Source organism: Saprolegnia diclina, assembly GCF_000281045.1.
Source record: "Saprolegnia diclina VS20 unplaced genomic scaffold supercont1.20, whole genome shotgun sequence".
In the NCBI taxonomy this organism is placed as follows: Eukaryota; Oomycota; class Saprolegniomycetes; order Saprolegniales; family Saprolegniaceae; genus Saprolegnia; species Saprolegnia diclina.
In genome coordinates, this window is record NW_008246087.1 from 160,924 (window position 1) to 173,565 (window position 12,642).

General features: G+C 57.2%; 5 protein-coding genes across 5 annotated transcripts; 4 read left to right on the plus strand and 1 right to left on the minus strand.

The window, feature by feature from the left end:
• Nucleotides 1-5: 5 nt before the first annotated feature.
• On the plus strand, nucleotides 6-1,472 carry SDRG_07049 (hypothetical protein; the record flags this gene model as incomplete). Its single annotated transcript, XM_008612865.1, has 2 exons — nucleotides 6-1,363; nucleotides 1,451-1,472. Exons 1-2 carry the CDS (start codon nucleotides 42-44, stop codon nucleotides 1,470-1,472), a joined length of 1,344 nt encoding a protein of 447 aa, XP_008611087.1. The 5' UTR covers nucleotides 6-41.
• A 276-nt stretch (nucleotides 1,473-1,748) lies between these two features.
• Nucleotides 1,749-3,178, plus strand: SDRG_07050 (hypothetical protein; the record flags this gene model as incomplete). The annotated part of the gene is made up of 3 exons (XM_008612866.1): nucleotides 1,749-2,195; nucleotides 2,236-2,655; nucleotides 2,705-3,178. 3 exons carry the CDS (start codon nucleotides 1,749-1,751, stop codon nucleotides 3,176-3,178), a joined length of 1,341 nt encoding a protein of 446 aa, XP_008611088.1.
• A 749-nt stretch (nucleotides 3,179-3,927) lies between these two features.
• SDRG_07051 (hypothetical protein) lies at nucleotides 3,928-6,815 on the plus strand (the record flags this gene model as incomplete). Its single annotated transcript, XM_008612867.1, has 2 exons — nucleotides 3,928-5,290; nucleotides 6,313-6,815. The coding sequence occupies 2 exons, from the start codon at nucleotides 3,928-3,930 to the stop codon at nucleotides 6,717-6,719; spliced, it is 1,770 nt and encodes a 589-aa protein (XP_008611089.1). The 3' UTR covers nucleotides 6,720-6,815.
• Nucleotides 6,816-7,556: 741 nt separating this feature from the next.
• On the plus strand, nucleotides 7,557-9,219 carry SDRG_07052 (hypothetical protein). The gene has a single exon (XM_008612868.1). The coding sequence runs from the start codon at nucleotides 7,582-7,584 to the stop codon at nucleotides 9,145-9,147; it is 1,566 nt and encodes a 521-aa protein (XP_008611090.1). The 5' UTR covers nucleotides 7,557-7,581; the 3' UTR covers nucleotides 9,148-9,219.
• Nucleotides 9,220-9,736: 517 nt separating this feature from the next.
• SDRG_07053 (hypothetical protein) lies at nucleotides 9,737-11,142 on the minus strand. The gene is made up of 2 exons (XM_008612869.1): nucleotides 10,497-11,142; nucleotides 9,737-10,468 (listed from the first exon to the last, which is right to left on the minus strand). The coding sequence occupies exons 1-2, from the start codon at nucleotides 11,128-11,130 to the stop codon at nucleotides 9,783-9,785; spliced, it is 1,320 nt and encodes a 439-aa protein (XP_008611091.1). The 5' UTR covers nucleotides 11,131-11,142; the 3' UTR covers nucleotides 9,737-9,782.
• Nucleotides 11,143-12,642: the final 1,500 nt, after the last annotated feature.

Sequence of the window (12,642 nt, forward strand, 5' to 3'; positions counted from 1 at the left end):
TTTGAGTTGGCCACAGCCAGGGAGCGGCCAGCCTTGCGCGAATGGCAGTCGTCCACCACACTGGCGTCCTTATCCACATTGCCCACTGCTTGCGCTCGACCAAGGACGTCCTCTCGCTGCTGCAGGCGCTGCCACGTCATGCGCTCGACGCGCCATTGGCTGCGCTACTGACGCTCCTGACAACGCCCGAGACCTTGCGCGTCGTCGAGAGGAGCTGGCCGTGGGCCTCGATCGAAGAGTATGGTCATGATGACATAGCGACGGTCTTCGCTGCGCTGCCGATCTTTCGCTCGGTTCAAATCAACTGCCTCCACGCGTTTTGGGCCGCGTCTGAACCACATCGGCCTGCCACTTGGGGCCACGAAGTCGAGTTCATTCCAAGCGATGGATCGATATCCAGGAACAGGAATGTGAGCGCGCTCCTGCGCCTTCTCCGTCTCTGCCCCAACCTCCACGCGATCGTGGTACACATCGACAGGTCGGACCCGGCTCTCACGGCCAGTATTCTGCAAGCGGCGCAGCACGTCAAGCGCATTCATTTTGTGACGCCCGACCAGACCGAGTACAACTGCGGAAACTGGCGACCGCTCTTTGCCGAGTGGCTCGCGTCCGGGCATGCGACGCACCTCGGCATTATCGGACTCACCTGCGATGACAACGTCGGCTTTGCGCGGGCGATCGCCGCCGCCACGTCGCTCACAAGCCTTCAGCTTGCCGTTGCCAGTGGTGTCCTGCAAGGCTTGGTTGACGTGGCCACCCCGCTAAAGGCCATCACGAAGCTACGACTTGCGGCGCCCAACGACAGTATGAGCCTCGAGCCGTTTGTCACCAACTTGATCGATCTCTCGGCGCTTCAAGTCTTTGACCTCTCGTCGGATAACGAACTCGACTTGACGTTTGGTCTGGCGCTACTGCCGCGTCTCGGCAAGCTTAAAGAGCTCGAGCTCACGCACTGTAACCTGCGTGCCGTGCCGGCGTTGCCAGAGGCGCCGGCGCATCTGCGGCTGCTGGACGTGTCGTATTCGAGCATGAACGACGAGACGTGCCTCGGTCTTCTCCATTGGGCGTCGCAGTCGCCGTGCCTCGACACAATTTGGCTCAAGATGTGCGACACGGTGAGTCGCAAACCCGTACTGTTTGCTAGCTACCTTCGACGCTGGATCACCGGCAGTGTCACGTTTGTCGCCCTCGACCGCTGCGAATTGGACGAGAAGAGCGTCATTGCCATTGCCACCGCGCTCTGCGACGCTTGCCGATCCTCGTCGACGTTTTCGCTGCGTCTGGATTTCGGAACCTTGGATGTGGACGCGTACGACGCGCTTTTCGAGGCACTCGCCACGTGCAATGGCGTCAAAATCGAAGTGTATCAACGCTACCCTCCCAGGCATACAAGAATCGCCAAGCGTGCGTCAAAGCTGCATCTACGACTTGAAGTCATCGACGCGCGTAGAATTATCGTCTACAGCCCCTAAAAAGGGGTCCTAGTAATCGATATGCCGGTAAAGCCGACGCCGCACGCAGCGGCAGAGAGCCAGGAGACGATTGGACTTGGTGGAGGCATCCGCTCGAATATGTATATGCCGCGGCATGGAAACAGGGCCACACGTCGTATTCGTATTGCCACCGCGACGTTGCCATTGCAGTTCAACGCATGCAGGACTGCCACGTGTATCCAATCACATCGCACCGTTACTTATGCGCGAGTCCCTGTTCAGCAATTCACATGGAAGTGGCCGTGCCATGCGCCGATGGCCGTCGTCCACGCCGGCGTCTTAAGCAACATCGTGCAGTACGTTAGCTCGAGCCACGACGTGCTCTCGCTGCTCGACGCGCTGCCGCGGGATGCGCTCGACACGCCACTACGCACGCTCCAGACGCTCGTGTCGCCCCCCGTGGCCGCGCCATGGCCACACCTCTGCGTGGATGATTTGGATTGTCAACACACGTTGACGCTGCTCGCAGCGCTATCGACCTTTTGCTCGGTGTCCATTGAGAATCTTTACAAGCTAACCGAAGTGCTTCGGGACGCGAGTAGCGAGCCCGAGAGCGACGCTCTGTGCGCCGCAACCATCGATTTTGCCAGGAAATGGGGCCACAAGGTCACGCACATTGCTGCGTGGTGGTGGCCGGAAGAATATACGGCCGATACGATCGCGACCATTATTCGACATTGCACGGGCCTGAACTCGATCACCGTCTGCTCGATGGGGTTGGACCGCCATCCACGCAGCCCAGCACGCCAAGCGCATTGTCTATGCCTCGTCGATTCTCCAAGACGTGTACGACTGCGGCGACTGGCGACATGTCTTTGGCGATTGGCTCGCATCGGCGCATGCGACCGAGCTCCGTCTTGACAACATCATGTGCGAGGACAGCGTTGGCTTTGCACGAGCGATCGCTGCCGCGACGTCACTCACGAGCCTCAAGCTTACCAACGCACCTGTCTTGCTACAAGGGCTCGTCGAGGCTGGTGTCGTGCTCCAGTACATTACACAGCTCCGTCTCGTCGTCGACCATAGCGACAGCATTTTTGCCGACGCGCTAGTCTCCAATGGGGTCAATCTCCCGGCTCTTCGCGTTCTCAAGCTCCGATCCGAAGACGACGCCGACATGACGTTCGTTCTGCGGCTATTGCCGTATCTCGTCGCGCTGGAAGTGCTCTCGTTTGAGACGTGCACGCTGTGGAGTGTGCCTGTGTTGCAAGAGGCGCCGGCGCCGCGGTACATGCGACGAAGACGATGACGTGTGTCTGGATCTCTTTGCGTGGGCCGAGCGCTCGCCGTGTCTCGAGGTTGTCAACGTCGACGCCATCGACGTGGTGTGGCGCAAGCCCGTGCTCTTTGGCCGCCAACTGCGTCGATGGATCCAAAGCGGCGTCGATCGCGTGTCCCTGGAAGACTGCGACGTGGACGACATGAGCATCACTGCCATTGCCGGTAGCCTCTGTGACGCGCGTCGGTCGCGGCCGTTTGTGCTCTACTTCCGTGGCAAACCGCTGCGCCTCAGGTGGTACTACATGCTTATTGAGGCACTGGCAACCAGCACTGGTGTCAGCATTGAAGGCAACGATTTCAGTCACGCCGACGACCGCCATGATATGGAAAATTGGGCGACACGATTCGACTTGCGACTTCATCGCGGTGGGCACAATCGATTTACTATCCATAGTCCCGTATAACCTCGTTTGGATCTATTTCATAGACGTTTTCTGTCGTTTTTTGGTGGGTTCGGGAGACTCCGTCCCGTGGTGTCGCATCTATGATACGGCGTCTCTCCTCGCCGGCGATCGACCCTGTCGTCGACATCTTGTGTCCGTCCTTTGCAAGACGAACAATCCCCGGAGATTGCTAGTACCTACGTATGCAACGTCTCTAACAACGAAGATAACGAAAACATGTTTCGAGACATGTATCCAAAGTGAGAATCCAATTTGGATTCTCGCTTCGGATACAAATCACGTGAGCGTTTCCTGTTATATTCATAACAACAACACTTTCATATGTCCTTCGCGTCTTTTGAACCCGTCCCAACAAGATACTCGGAGTAAAGAAATCACTCGTACGCAATTCAACATGGTATACAAATGACTCGGGGTGGTTTGTCCCGTCCTGGCTCCTGTAGATTCTCCGGATGCGATCGATGTGGGATTGCAGAGCCAAGGCGCAAGATGAATTGTCTGCAAACAAGGTAGTCTTAAAGCCTTTGCCTGTCGGCTATGGACCCGTGCCCTAGTTGCGTAAGGACCTTGGGCTTGTATCTAAAACATACTGCTAGCCCGTTTCTTGCTACTACACGTATTCAAGTGCGTGCACGATTGGTGCCACCATGCATCTCACTTGCACGAGGCTGCCACGCGCCGCCAATCAAATTGCAGCACGTTTCGAAAAGTTGCGATCCAAAAGTTAAAGTTTTCTGAGGTGGCCACAAATGAGCAAGCTACCTTGCGCAGTGCCGATGGCGATCGTCCAGCCCGGTGTCCTTCGGTACATCGTCCAGTGCTTGACCTCGACCAGGGACGTCTTGTCGCTGCTTCAGGCGCTGCCACGCGATGCACTCGATGCGTCGCTGGCGGCGCTTTGGACGCTCTTGTCGACACCCAGTGAGTACGAGGCCAAGCACTGGCCGCAGATCTGCATTGAAGACATCAATGGCCGATACGCACCCACCGTACTCGCCGCGCTCCCGGTGTTTCGCTCGATTCGCATCAACAATCTCGGTGATCTCGACTACGTCCTACAAGCTGCGAGCAGTAACGTCGACGACGCTCCGTTGGCGTCAGCAATTTTGCTCGCCGCCAAGTGGGGCCACAAGATCGCGATTTGTACCGTAGATCGGAGGCTCGATGGCTATTGTCTTGACGACCTCATCAACTTTTTCGGTCTTTGCACCGGCCTCGACGAAATTCTCGTGCACCCGGACGAGCTCGACCAAGCTTTTCTCGCAGCGGTCCTTCACGCGGCGCAGCACGCCACGCGGTTAGAGTTCTCATCGACCAAAGCGAGCGGGCTCGAGTGTGGCGACTGGCGACCGCTCCTTGCCGCGTGGCTTGCGTCCGGGCATGCCACGCACCTTGGTCTCGAGGCCATCTCGTTTGACGACAATGAAGGTTTGGCATATGCCATTGCCGCCGCGCCATCGCTCGATAGTCTCTCACTCGCCTACGCCAGCAGTGTGCTAAGAAGCTTCGTCCATGAAGCTGTGCCGCTGCCGCACCTAACGCAGCTACAATTGCATCTGGACGACAACGACGGCGACGATGTCTTCGCTGAGACGCTCTTGAGGGAGGGGATTGATGTCTCGGCACTTTGTGTCCTCAGTCTCGAGGCCGATTTCGAGTGGGACGGCACCTTTGTTCTGGAGCTGCTGCCTGATCTCTTGGCGCTGCAGGAGCTGTCGCTCACCGGCTGTTCACTCCAGTCGATGCCCCCTTTGCACGTGCCACGCCACCTCAAATTGCTCGAGCTGCAGGAATGCGACATGGACGATGACGTGTGCTTGGAGCTCTTGGCGTGGGCGTCGCAGGCGCCATGCCTCACGACTCTCCGATTGGTCACGATCTCGACGCCGCGGACCAACCCCGACCGCTTTGGTCGCTTTCTTCGCCAGTGGATCCGTAAAGGTGTCGGTCGCATCGAGATTGTGCACTGCGACTTGAACGAAAAGAGTGGATTCGCGATTGCGTCGGCCCTTGGCAACACGCACCGATCGTCGAATCATTTTGTACTCAAGCTGGATGGTGACAACTTGAGTCTCCAGGTGTATTACTCGCTCTTGGAGGCGCTCGCGACGTGTAGTGGCGTCACTATCAAGGGAGGCTACTATTGCTTCGCCGAGCCCAGGGATCATGTCCAGATACAACGACGGGCGACGGAGCTTCGTTTGCGAATCGAAGCCAACAAGAGAGAGTACTTTAGCTTCACGAGTCCCTCGTGATCAATACGCGAATACGATGACTAGCAGCAATCTCAAGTGCTCTCGTATAAAGAGGAGGTCTTATGAATCCCAGCTAGATGTGTGACATTGTGTCGGTGCGATGCAGACCTGTTGAAATGCGCTGAGCATATCCTGGACGCATTTACGCGTGCCGAAGGACGGTAGCCATCGCCAGATCATTCGCAGCCCGGAATAAGCTTGAAGACATCGCTCAAAGTACTCTTAGGAAGTAGTGGTTATACCCTTCGTATGCTACCTGTTGTGTCTGGCAACGATTGAACCTTGACCAAGTCTGTGCACTTCCTTCGCCCCTTTCGCCGATGCATCGAGATACAAAGCGGCGAGTGCTCCCAGCTCTGTGGCCCGCAACGCGCCTCCAATCACATTTCATCAAATCACCGTGAAACCTCAATTTGGCGTCGTCGTCCAAAGTCATGACCAAGCGGCCTTGCGTGGTGTCAATCTCGATCGTCCAACCCGGTGTACTTGTTCACATGCCCAATGCCTGGACTTGCCCAACGACGTCCTCTCGCTGCTGGAGGCAGTGGCACGTCATGCACTCGACGCGCCATTGGCTGCCCTGCGGGCGCTCTTGGTGACGCCCGATGCGTTGGCCAACGGGCAGTGTCTGCGTCCAACACTTGGACCAATGCTATATAATGACTGTGCAGTCGAGCGATTTTTGCGGCGCAGCACGCCAAGCGCATGGAATTTGCGTCGTTTGGCAAGTACAGCTGCGGTGATTGGCGCCCGCTTTTTGCCGATTGGCTCGCGTCCGGTCACGCGACGCACTCGACCATCTCGAACAATTCTCGTCCGACAACGACGATAGTTTTGGCCGAGCCATTGCAGCTGCGGCATCGCTCACGAGCCTCATAGTGACCGACGCTGACGGCGTCGTGCAAGGCGTGGTCAAAGCCGTCGTGCCGCTCCAGTGCGTCACGGAGCTGCGACTCACCCTTCCCGAGGACGACGACATTTACCCCGAGCCGTTGATGCCCAACGTGATGGATCTCTCGGCGCTTCGTATCCTCGAGCTCCCCTCGCCGTGCTATTGGGACTGCACCTTTCTTCTGGCGCCCCTGCCGCGCCTCGTGGCGCTCGAAGAGCTATTTCCGCCGCGGCCGCCATTTTTACCCCGAGCAGCAGCAAGCGGCCTTGCTTCGCGCCAATCTCGGGGCGTCCTCGTGCACATTGCGCATGGCTTGTCCTCAGCTCGCGACGTTCCCGCGCTGCTAAAGGCGCTGCCACTGGAGGCATGCACCGCGCCATTGGCGGCGCTTTAAACCCTCTTGTCGACACCGAATGCCTTGGCTGTCGAGCACTGGCCACATGTCTGCATCGAAGAGATGGATCCACGCTACACAGCTTGCCGCGCTCCCAGCGTGTTCTTCCATTCGCATCAAGAAACTCGCCAAGCTCAACCACGTTTTGCGCGCCGCCAGCCCCGACGACAGCGCCGATGGCTCGTTCCATCCGACCTTTGCATTTGCCGCCAAGTGGGGCCATACGATTTAGTCTATTGCAGGTGTGTCGTGGTCGGACCAAATCGCCAACGACGAGCTCGCCCGTCTTCTTCGCCATTGCATCCGGCTTGACAGCATCGAGATCGAGTCGGTCCATTCCAATTAGCCTTTTCCGCAGGCGTCGCGAGTGCGATGCCGTACGTCACTCATGCACCTCGTTGCCATGAACGACAAGGCATTTATGTGGTTCTCTGTCGTTGAAAATTGGCTCACCTCTGGCCGCGCCAAGCAGCTCTGGCTCGAACGCTATCGACCGACCGACGACAACCGCTTGGCTCGGTCCATTGCTATGGCCACAGCGCTCACGAGCCTCGCGTTCTGGGATGCCGATGAAGTTCTCAAAGAACTGGTGCCATGCCATTGCCCAACATTGCGGAGCTCCGCATTGACGCACGAGATAGCGCGAGCATTGAGCGCTCGTATCCACCTTGATCGCGCCTCCGCGTCCTCTCCATCTCGGTCGACAACAAAGACGACTGCTCGTTTTGTCTGACCTTGCTGCAGCGCCTCGTGGCCAAAGGCGTTGACCACAGACTCGCCACGTATGACCAATCAGATGCAAGCAAAAGCACTGATAATCCAATCAAATCGTTTCATGCCGGAATGGCCAGAACGCTTTGTCATGACTAAGCGCTCATGTCATGCGTCCATGTCGGTCGTCGATTCGGACGTCCTTATCGTCATCGTCCAGTACTTGGCGTCGCCCGATGACGTCGTCTCGCTGCTACAGGCGGTGCCACGTACCAAACTCGTCGCGCCATTGGTCGCGCTACAGACGCTCTTGACGACATCCTCAGCCTGGGAGTCCAAGAACTGGCCGCAACTCTGTATCGAAATGAAGGACGACCGCTACAGGCCGCTTATATGCGCCGCAGCACCAGCCTTTCCCTCCATTCGCATCGGGGATCTCCACATGCTGGGCAGCATGCTACCCGGCCCCAGCAACAGTCTAGACACTCAGCACGCAGCAATCATCGCGTTCGCCGCCGAGTGGGGCCACAAGATCGAGTCCATCGACGTGACAGAATGGCTCGACGGTGGTTGCATTGACGTGCTAACGCACGTCCTCCATCTCTGCACGGGTCTCGCCTCGCTCACCATCAACGTCGACACCGAGGAAATCAACCCAAGCCATTTCGCGGCTGTGGTCCACGCGGCGTCGCACGCTCGGCGCATCGACGTCTGGACCATGGATGGAAGCCTGTCTCGTTGCGGCGACTGGCGGCCGATCTTTGGGTCGTGGCTGGCGTCGGGTCATGCGACGCACCTCGGACTTACTGACGCGTTTGCCGCCGATGACGATGATGATGACGACGACGACGACGACCTCGAGGATTTCCAGGTCAAGAGATTCAACGACCCAAATGGATTTGCGCGGGCAATGACCGCTGCCACGTCGCTCACGAGCCTCAGGCTTGTGCGTTGTGACGTGCTTCTTCAAAGCCTCCTGGACACGGATGCGTCAATGCGCCACATCACGGCGCTGCATCTCGACACAAGTCGACGCGACGTGGTGGAGTGGCTTCTATCGACAAAGATCAACCTCTCGGGCCTCCGCGAGCTCGGCATCGGAAGCGACGCCCAAGACGACTACTCGTTTGTGCTGGCGCTGCTACCACGCCTCGTGTCGCTCGAGAAGCTGTCGCTCGAGGGCTGTGCGCTGCGCAGTGTGCCCAATGCTTTGCCCGAGTCGCCGCGTCATTTGAAAGCATTGGCACTCTCATTGTGTGTCGCGATGGATGACAGTACTGTTTTTCGTCTTCTCGATTGGGCTTCGCAGTCGCCGTGCCTCCAGTCCATCACGCTCGAACGCTGCACTGCGGTGGGCCGTGACGCCACCCGCGTCGAGCGGCTCGTGCGCCAATGGATCGGCGCCAACGTCCGTGACGTCACGTTCGACTTGTGCGAATTCAACGCTGCGACGGTCAATGCGTTGGCCGCGGCACTCTACGGCACACGTCGGGCGCTTCCGTTTGATCTTCGCCTCAATTGTGACAAGCTACGTCTCACGTCGTTCGAAGTGCTGTTGGAGACACTCGCCACGTGCACGGGCGTCACGTTCTACGGACACGTGTCGATTTACATCAAGCAGCACATTCGCAACCACCTTCGGTCGTTGGCAACGATACTCGGTTTGCATTACGTGGACAACGGCATATCTCATTTTCGCCTCCGCAGTCGCGTCTAGTCTTCCATCCCCGCGACTTGTACAATTGCATCTGGTAACTTCGTGGATATTACATCGAACCTTTCATCACGTTCATGTTTTAAATCGTATGGCCCCAGTTTGGTACGGCATTATTGTTAACGTTGGGGCGAGGTGGCATATAATCGGCGAGTACCCTTTAGGATGTAAGGAGAATGGGGCGAATGGATCGCTGTGGCTGCGAGAGGTGCATCCGCTGAACACGTGCCCCATGCAAATCATGCCGTTTGAAGGAGAGAACCAATCAGCATGCAGCACCGTTACCCTCTCCGGCCGCCATTTTTGCTTTGTCCCAATCATGGTCTTGCTTCGCGTCAATCTCGGTCGGCGACCCCGATGTCCTTATGCACATTGCATATGGCTTGTCCTCAGCTCACGACGTTCCTGCGCTGCTAAAGGCGCTGCCACTGAAGCACACACCGCGCCATTGGCGGCGCTTCAAACCCTCTTGTCGACACCAAATGCCTTGGTCGTCGACCGTGGTCGTATTGGACTACACACCACTTGATTTCTTGATACAAAGTGCATTGTTGGGCAGGTTCAAAGACGAGAAGAGTATATAAATGACAGGTTGCATTTGATCAAATCGACTGGGGGCTGTGGATGCAGACATGATGTTAGCTACCGCGCTCGACTCGTAGACCCGATGGTAATAGCTGTTGCGCTCGACTCGTACGCAAGTGCAGCTCGTTTGCCCACGCTTCAACTGGAGCCACTTGGTCGTAGGGCAGCAGTAATCCTTGAATCGAGACGCCCGTGCACGTGGCAAGCGCCTCCAAAAGCACCTCGTACCACTCATCGCGCAGCCTTTCGGTACTGCCACCAAAGTTGAGCTCAAACGGCGATGCCCGGTGCGCGTCACAGAGCGCGGCGGCAATGGCAATGACGCTCGGCTCGTTCAATTCGCACGACTCGAGAGTGACAGATGTGACGCCGGCTGCGATCCATCGGCGAAGATAGCGGCCGAAAAGCACAGGCTTGGAGCTCACCGTGTCGCAGTTATTGAGCCAGATAGTCTCGAGGCGCGGCGACTGCGACGCCCAATCAAATAGATCCAGACACACGCCGTCATCGATGGTGCAGAATAGTAGCGTTAGCTTCCGCAAGCGGCACGGCGTGTGTCGCAAACTGGGCATGGGTTCGAGCATGCATCTGTCGAGCGTGAGCTCTTGCAGCTTGACGAGACGCGGCAGCAGCGTGAGAGCAAAGGAATAGTCGGCTTCAAAGTTGGCCGCGAGCGTCAGCACAGAAAGCGCCGAGACATCAACGAGCGTCGACACAAACGCTCTCGAGTTTGAGGTGCCTCGCGTGACCAGACGCCAGCCACGCACCGAGAAGAGGTCGCCAATCCCCGCAGTTGTACTCGGCTTCGTCTGGCGAGAATAGAGCAACGTGTTCGGCGTGTGTCGCAGCGTGGAGGACTGCTGCGAGAAACGAAGTGTCCTGCGCACCCGAAGGGTCCAGCCTGCCGACGGGGCGGGCGTAGATCGACACAAGGCCTGTGCAAAGTCGAATGATGCGCGTGAGCGCATCGACTTGATTGGCTTTTGGCCCCAGCGTGGCGTCAAAGGACGTGATTTTGTGGCCCCACTTGGTGGCGACGTCAATGGCTGCTGCGTGCGGGGCTCTCGCGGGCGCGCTGCTGGCGTCGCGTAGCTTGTCGCTGAGCTTGCCAAAATACTTGACGTGGACCGAGCAAAACGTCGGCAGCGCTGTAAGGACCGTCGGGATGGACGGACAATCGATGTCTTCAATGCACACGTGCGGCCAGTGCTCATCGTCCAAAGCATTGGGCGTCGCCACGAGCGTCCGGAGCGCGACCAATGGCGCGTCGAGCGCACGACGTGGCAGCGCCTCGAGCAGTGAGAGGACGTCCTTAGTCAAGGCCAAGCACTGGGCGATGTGGGCGACGATGCCAGCGTGGTGGACGACCACCAACGGCGCTTTGCATGGCCGCTTGCTCATGGGAAATGGCGGCCTGCAACTTCAAAAATGATTTGACTGGATAGAATGCAACACATTCTGCATTCTGATTGGAGGTATACGTGGCAGTATCGTCGTCACCAAAGACAACGAGCTAGTGTAGGTGTTGTGCGAGTGACAATGGATCTTGTGCGAGTGCAATGGATCGCTGCCGAGGTCCGCGCCGTCACCTTCAACGTGTGCGGCTTTGACGATTTGGCCAGCATTGCTATTGCCACGGCACTCTATGGCACGCATCGGTCGATGTCGTTGGATATGTGGATCGATTGCACTGATCTCGACGTTGAGCCGTACAATGGGCTTCTCGACGCCCTCGCAACATGCAAAGGCGTCCATGTTCGCGGTAACTTTGCCCTCCGTGTCGTACCCGACGATCGCGTCCACATTCGGGCTTTGACAACCGCACTTTGTCTCCGACTCGAGAACGACGAAGGGGCCTCTCGCTTTCGCATCCCCAGTCCGCCATAGCGACAAATAAAGATTTGGGACCCCAATCAGAAAAATCTCGCTGGGATTCCAGTCATGACGCGGAATTTGCATCGTATTTTGTTCTGGCATGGCTTTGTCAATACATGTAAATATGAGTGGATGTCAGCATGACAAAGGCGCCAATACCGATGGGACGTTGACGTAATTTCCTACGGGCCGCCAGGTCTCCGGCGTCAGCTGGGCAAGTGACAGAAGAGGTACACACAACCACCGACAAGCTTAGGAAGGCGCGCAGTCAGCAAATCAACAGACACCCTCGCTGTCATAGGTCCCAGTACCCAAGATAATCACATCCCTTTTGACCGCATTGGACTCGGGTAAGGCGCGCGGCTCCCAGCGCTTCACGACACCACATGCACCTCGATGACGATGTTAAAATACCATCGACGGTAGCCGAGCCCTGAGGCTCTCTCGCGCCAGTCGTGTTGATCATGGGTTGATACGGCTCGCACTTGAACTGTCCTTTCCCCATCGATTCCCCTTTGCTTACGGGACATTGATTGTGCTTCGGATTGATGAGCAACGCCGACGTCTCAAGTCGTATATCTGGCTCTTGGGTGCGTCAAAGGTTCTAGCTCGGTCACATTCTTGTCCCGTTTCCGAGTCGTAGTGTGGGCTCGTTGCTTGCACGGACCGGCCGGTCGAGGGGGAATGTCGAGGGTAACGGTGGTACCCGACCCCTAGTCAGGACCTGAGAACGCACGGCGTCATCATATTTTCAACCACCTTCGCCACCCAGTGCTTGCGCAATAGTACAGTCCGCTGTCTTCTCTACCCGAATTATTGACATCACGTGCAACGCATCGCTAGACACCGCAACAAAAAGTCACATTCCAAAATGTAAAACAATAAAATTAAAAAGAAACGAAAAGACCAAACTCGGGTTAACGGTATAACAACAAAAGCTCGTTCCGCGAGATCATGGCATTCGACTCGAAAAGCTGTAACAAGCACGTCCACCTTAAACTACTTGTAGACAACAATCGGCAAATGACAGCAAAAAAT

Coding starts and splice junctions, on each gene's coding strand:
- SDRG_07052 (XM_008612868.1), top strand. CDS start 7,582: ATGACTAAGCGCTCATGTCATGCGTCCATGTCGGTCGTCGATTCGGAC.
- SDRG_07053 (XM_008612869.1), bottom strand. CDS start 11,130: ATGAGCAAGCGGCCATGCAAAGCGCCGTTGGTGGTCGTCCACCACGCT. Junction 10,469..10,496: donor GGATTGGCGACCTCTTCTCG/GTGCGTGGCTGG, acceptor TGGTCACGCGAG/GCACCTCAAACTCGAGAGCG.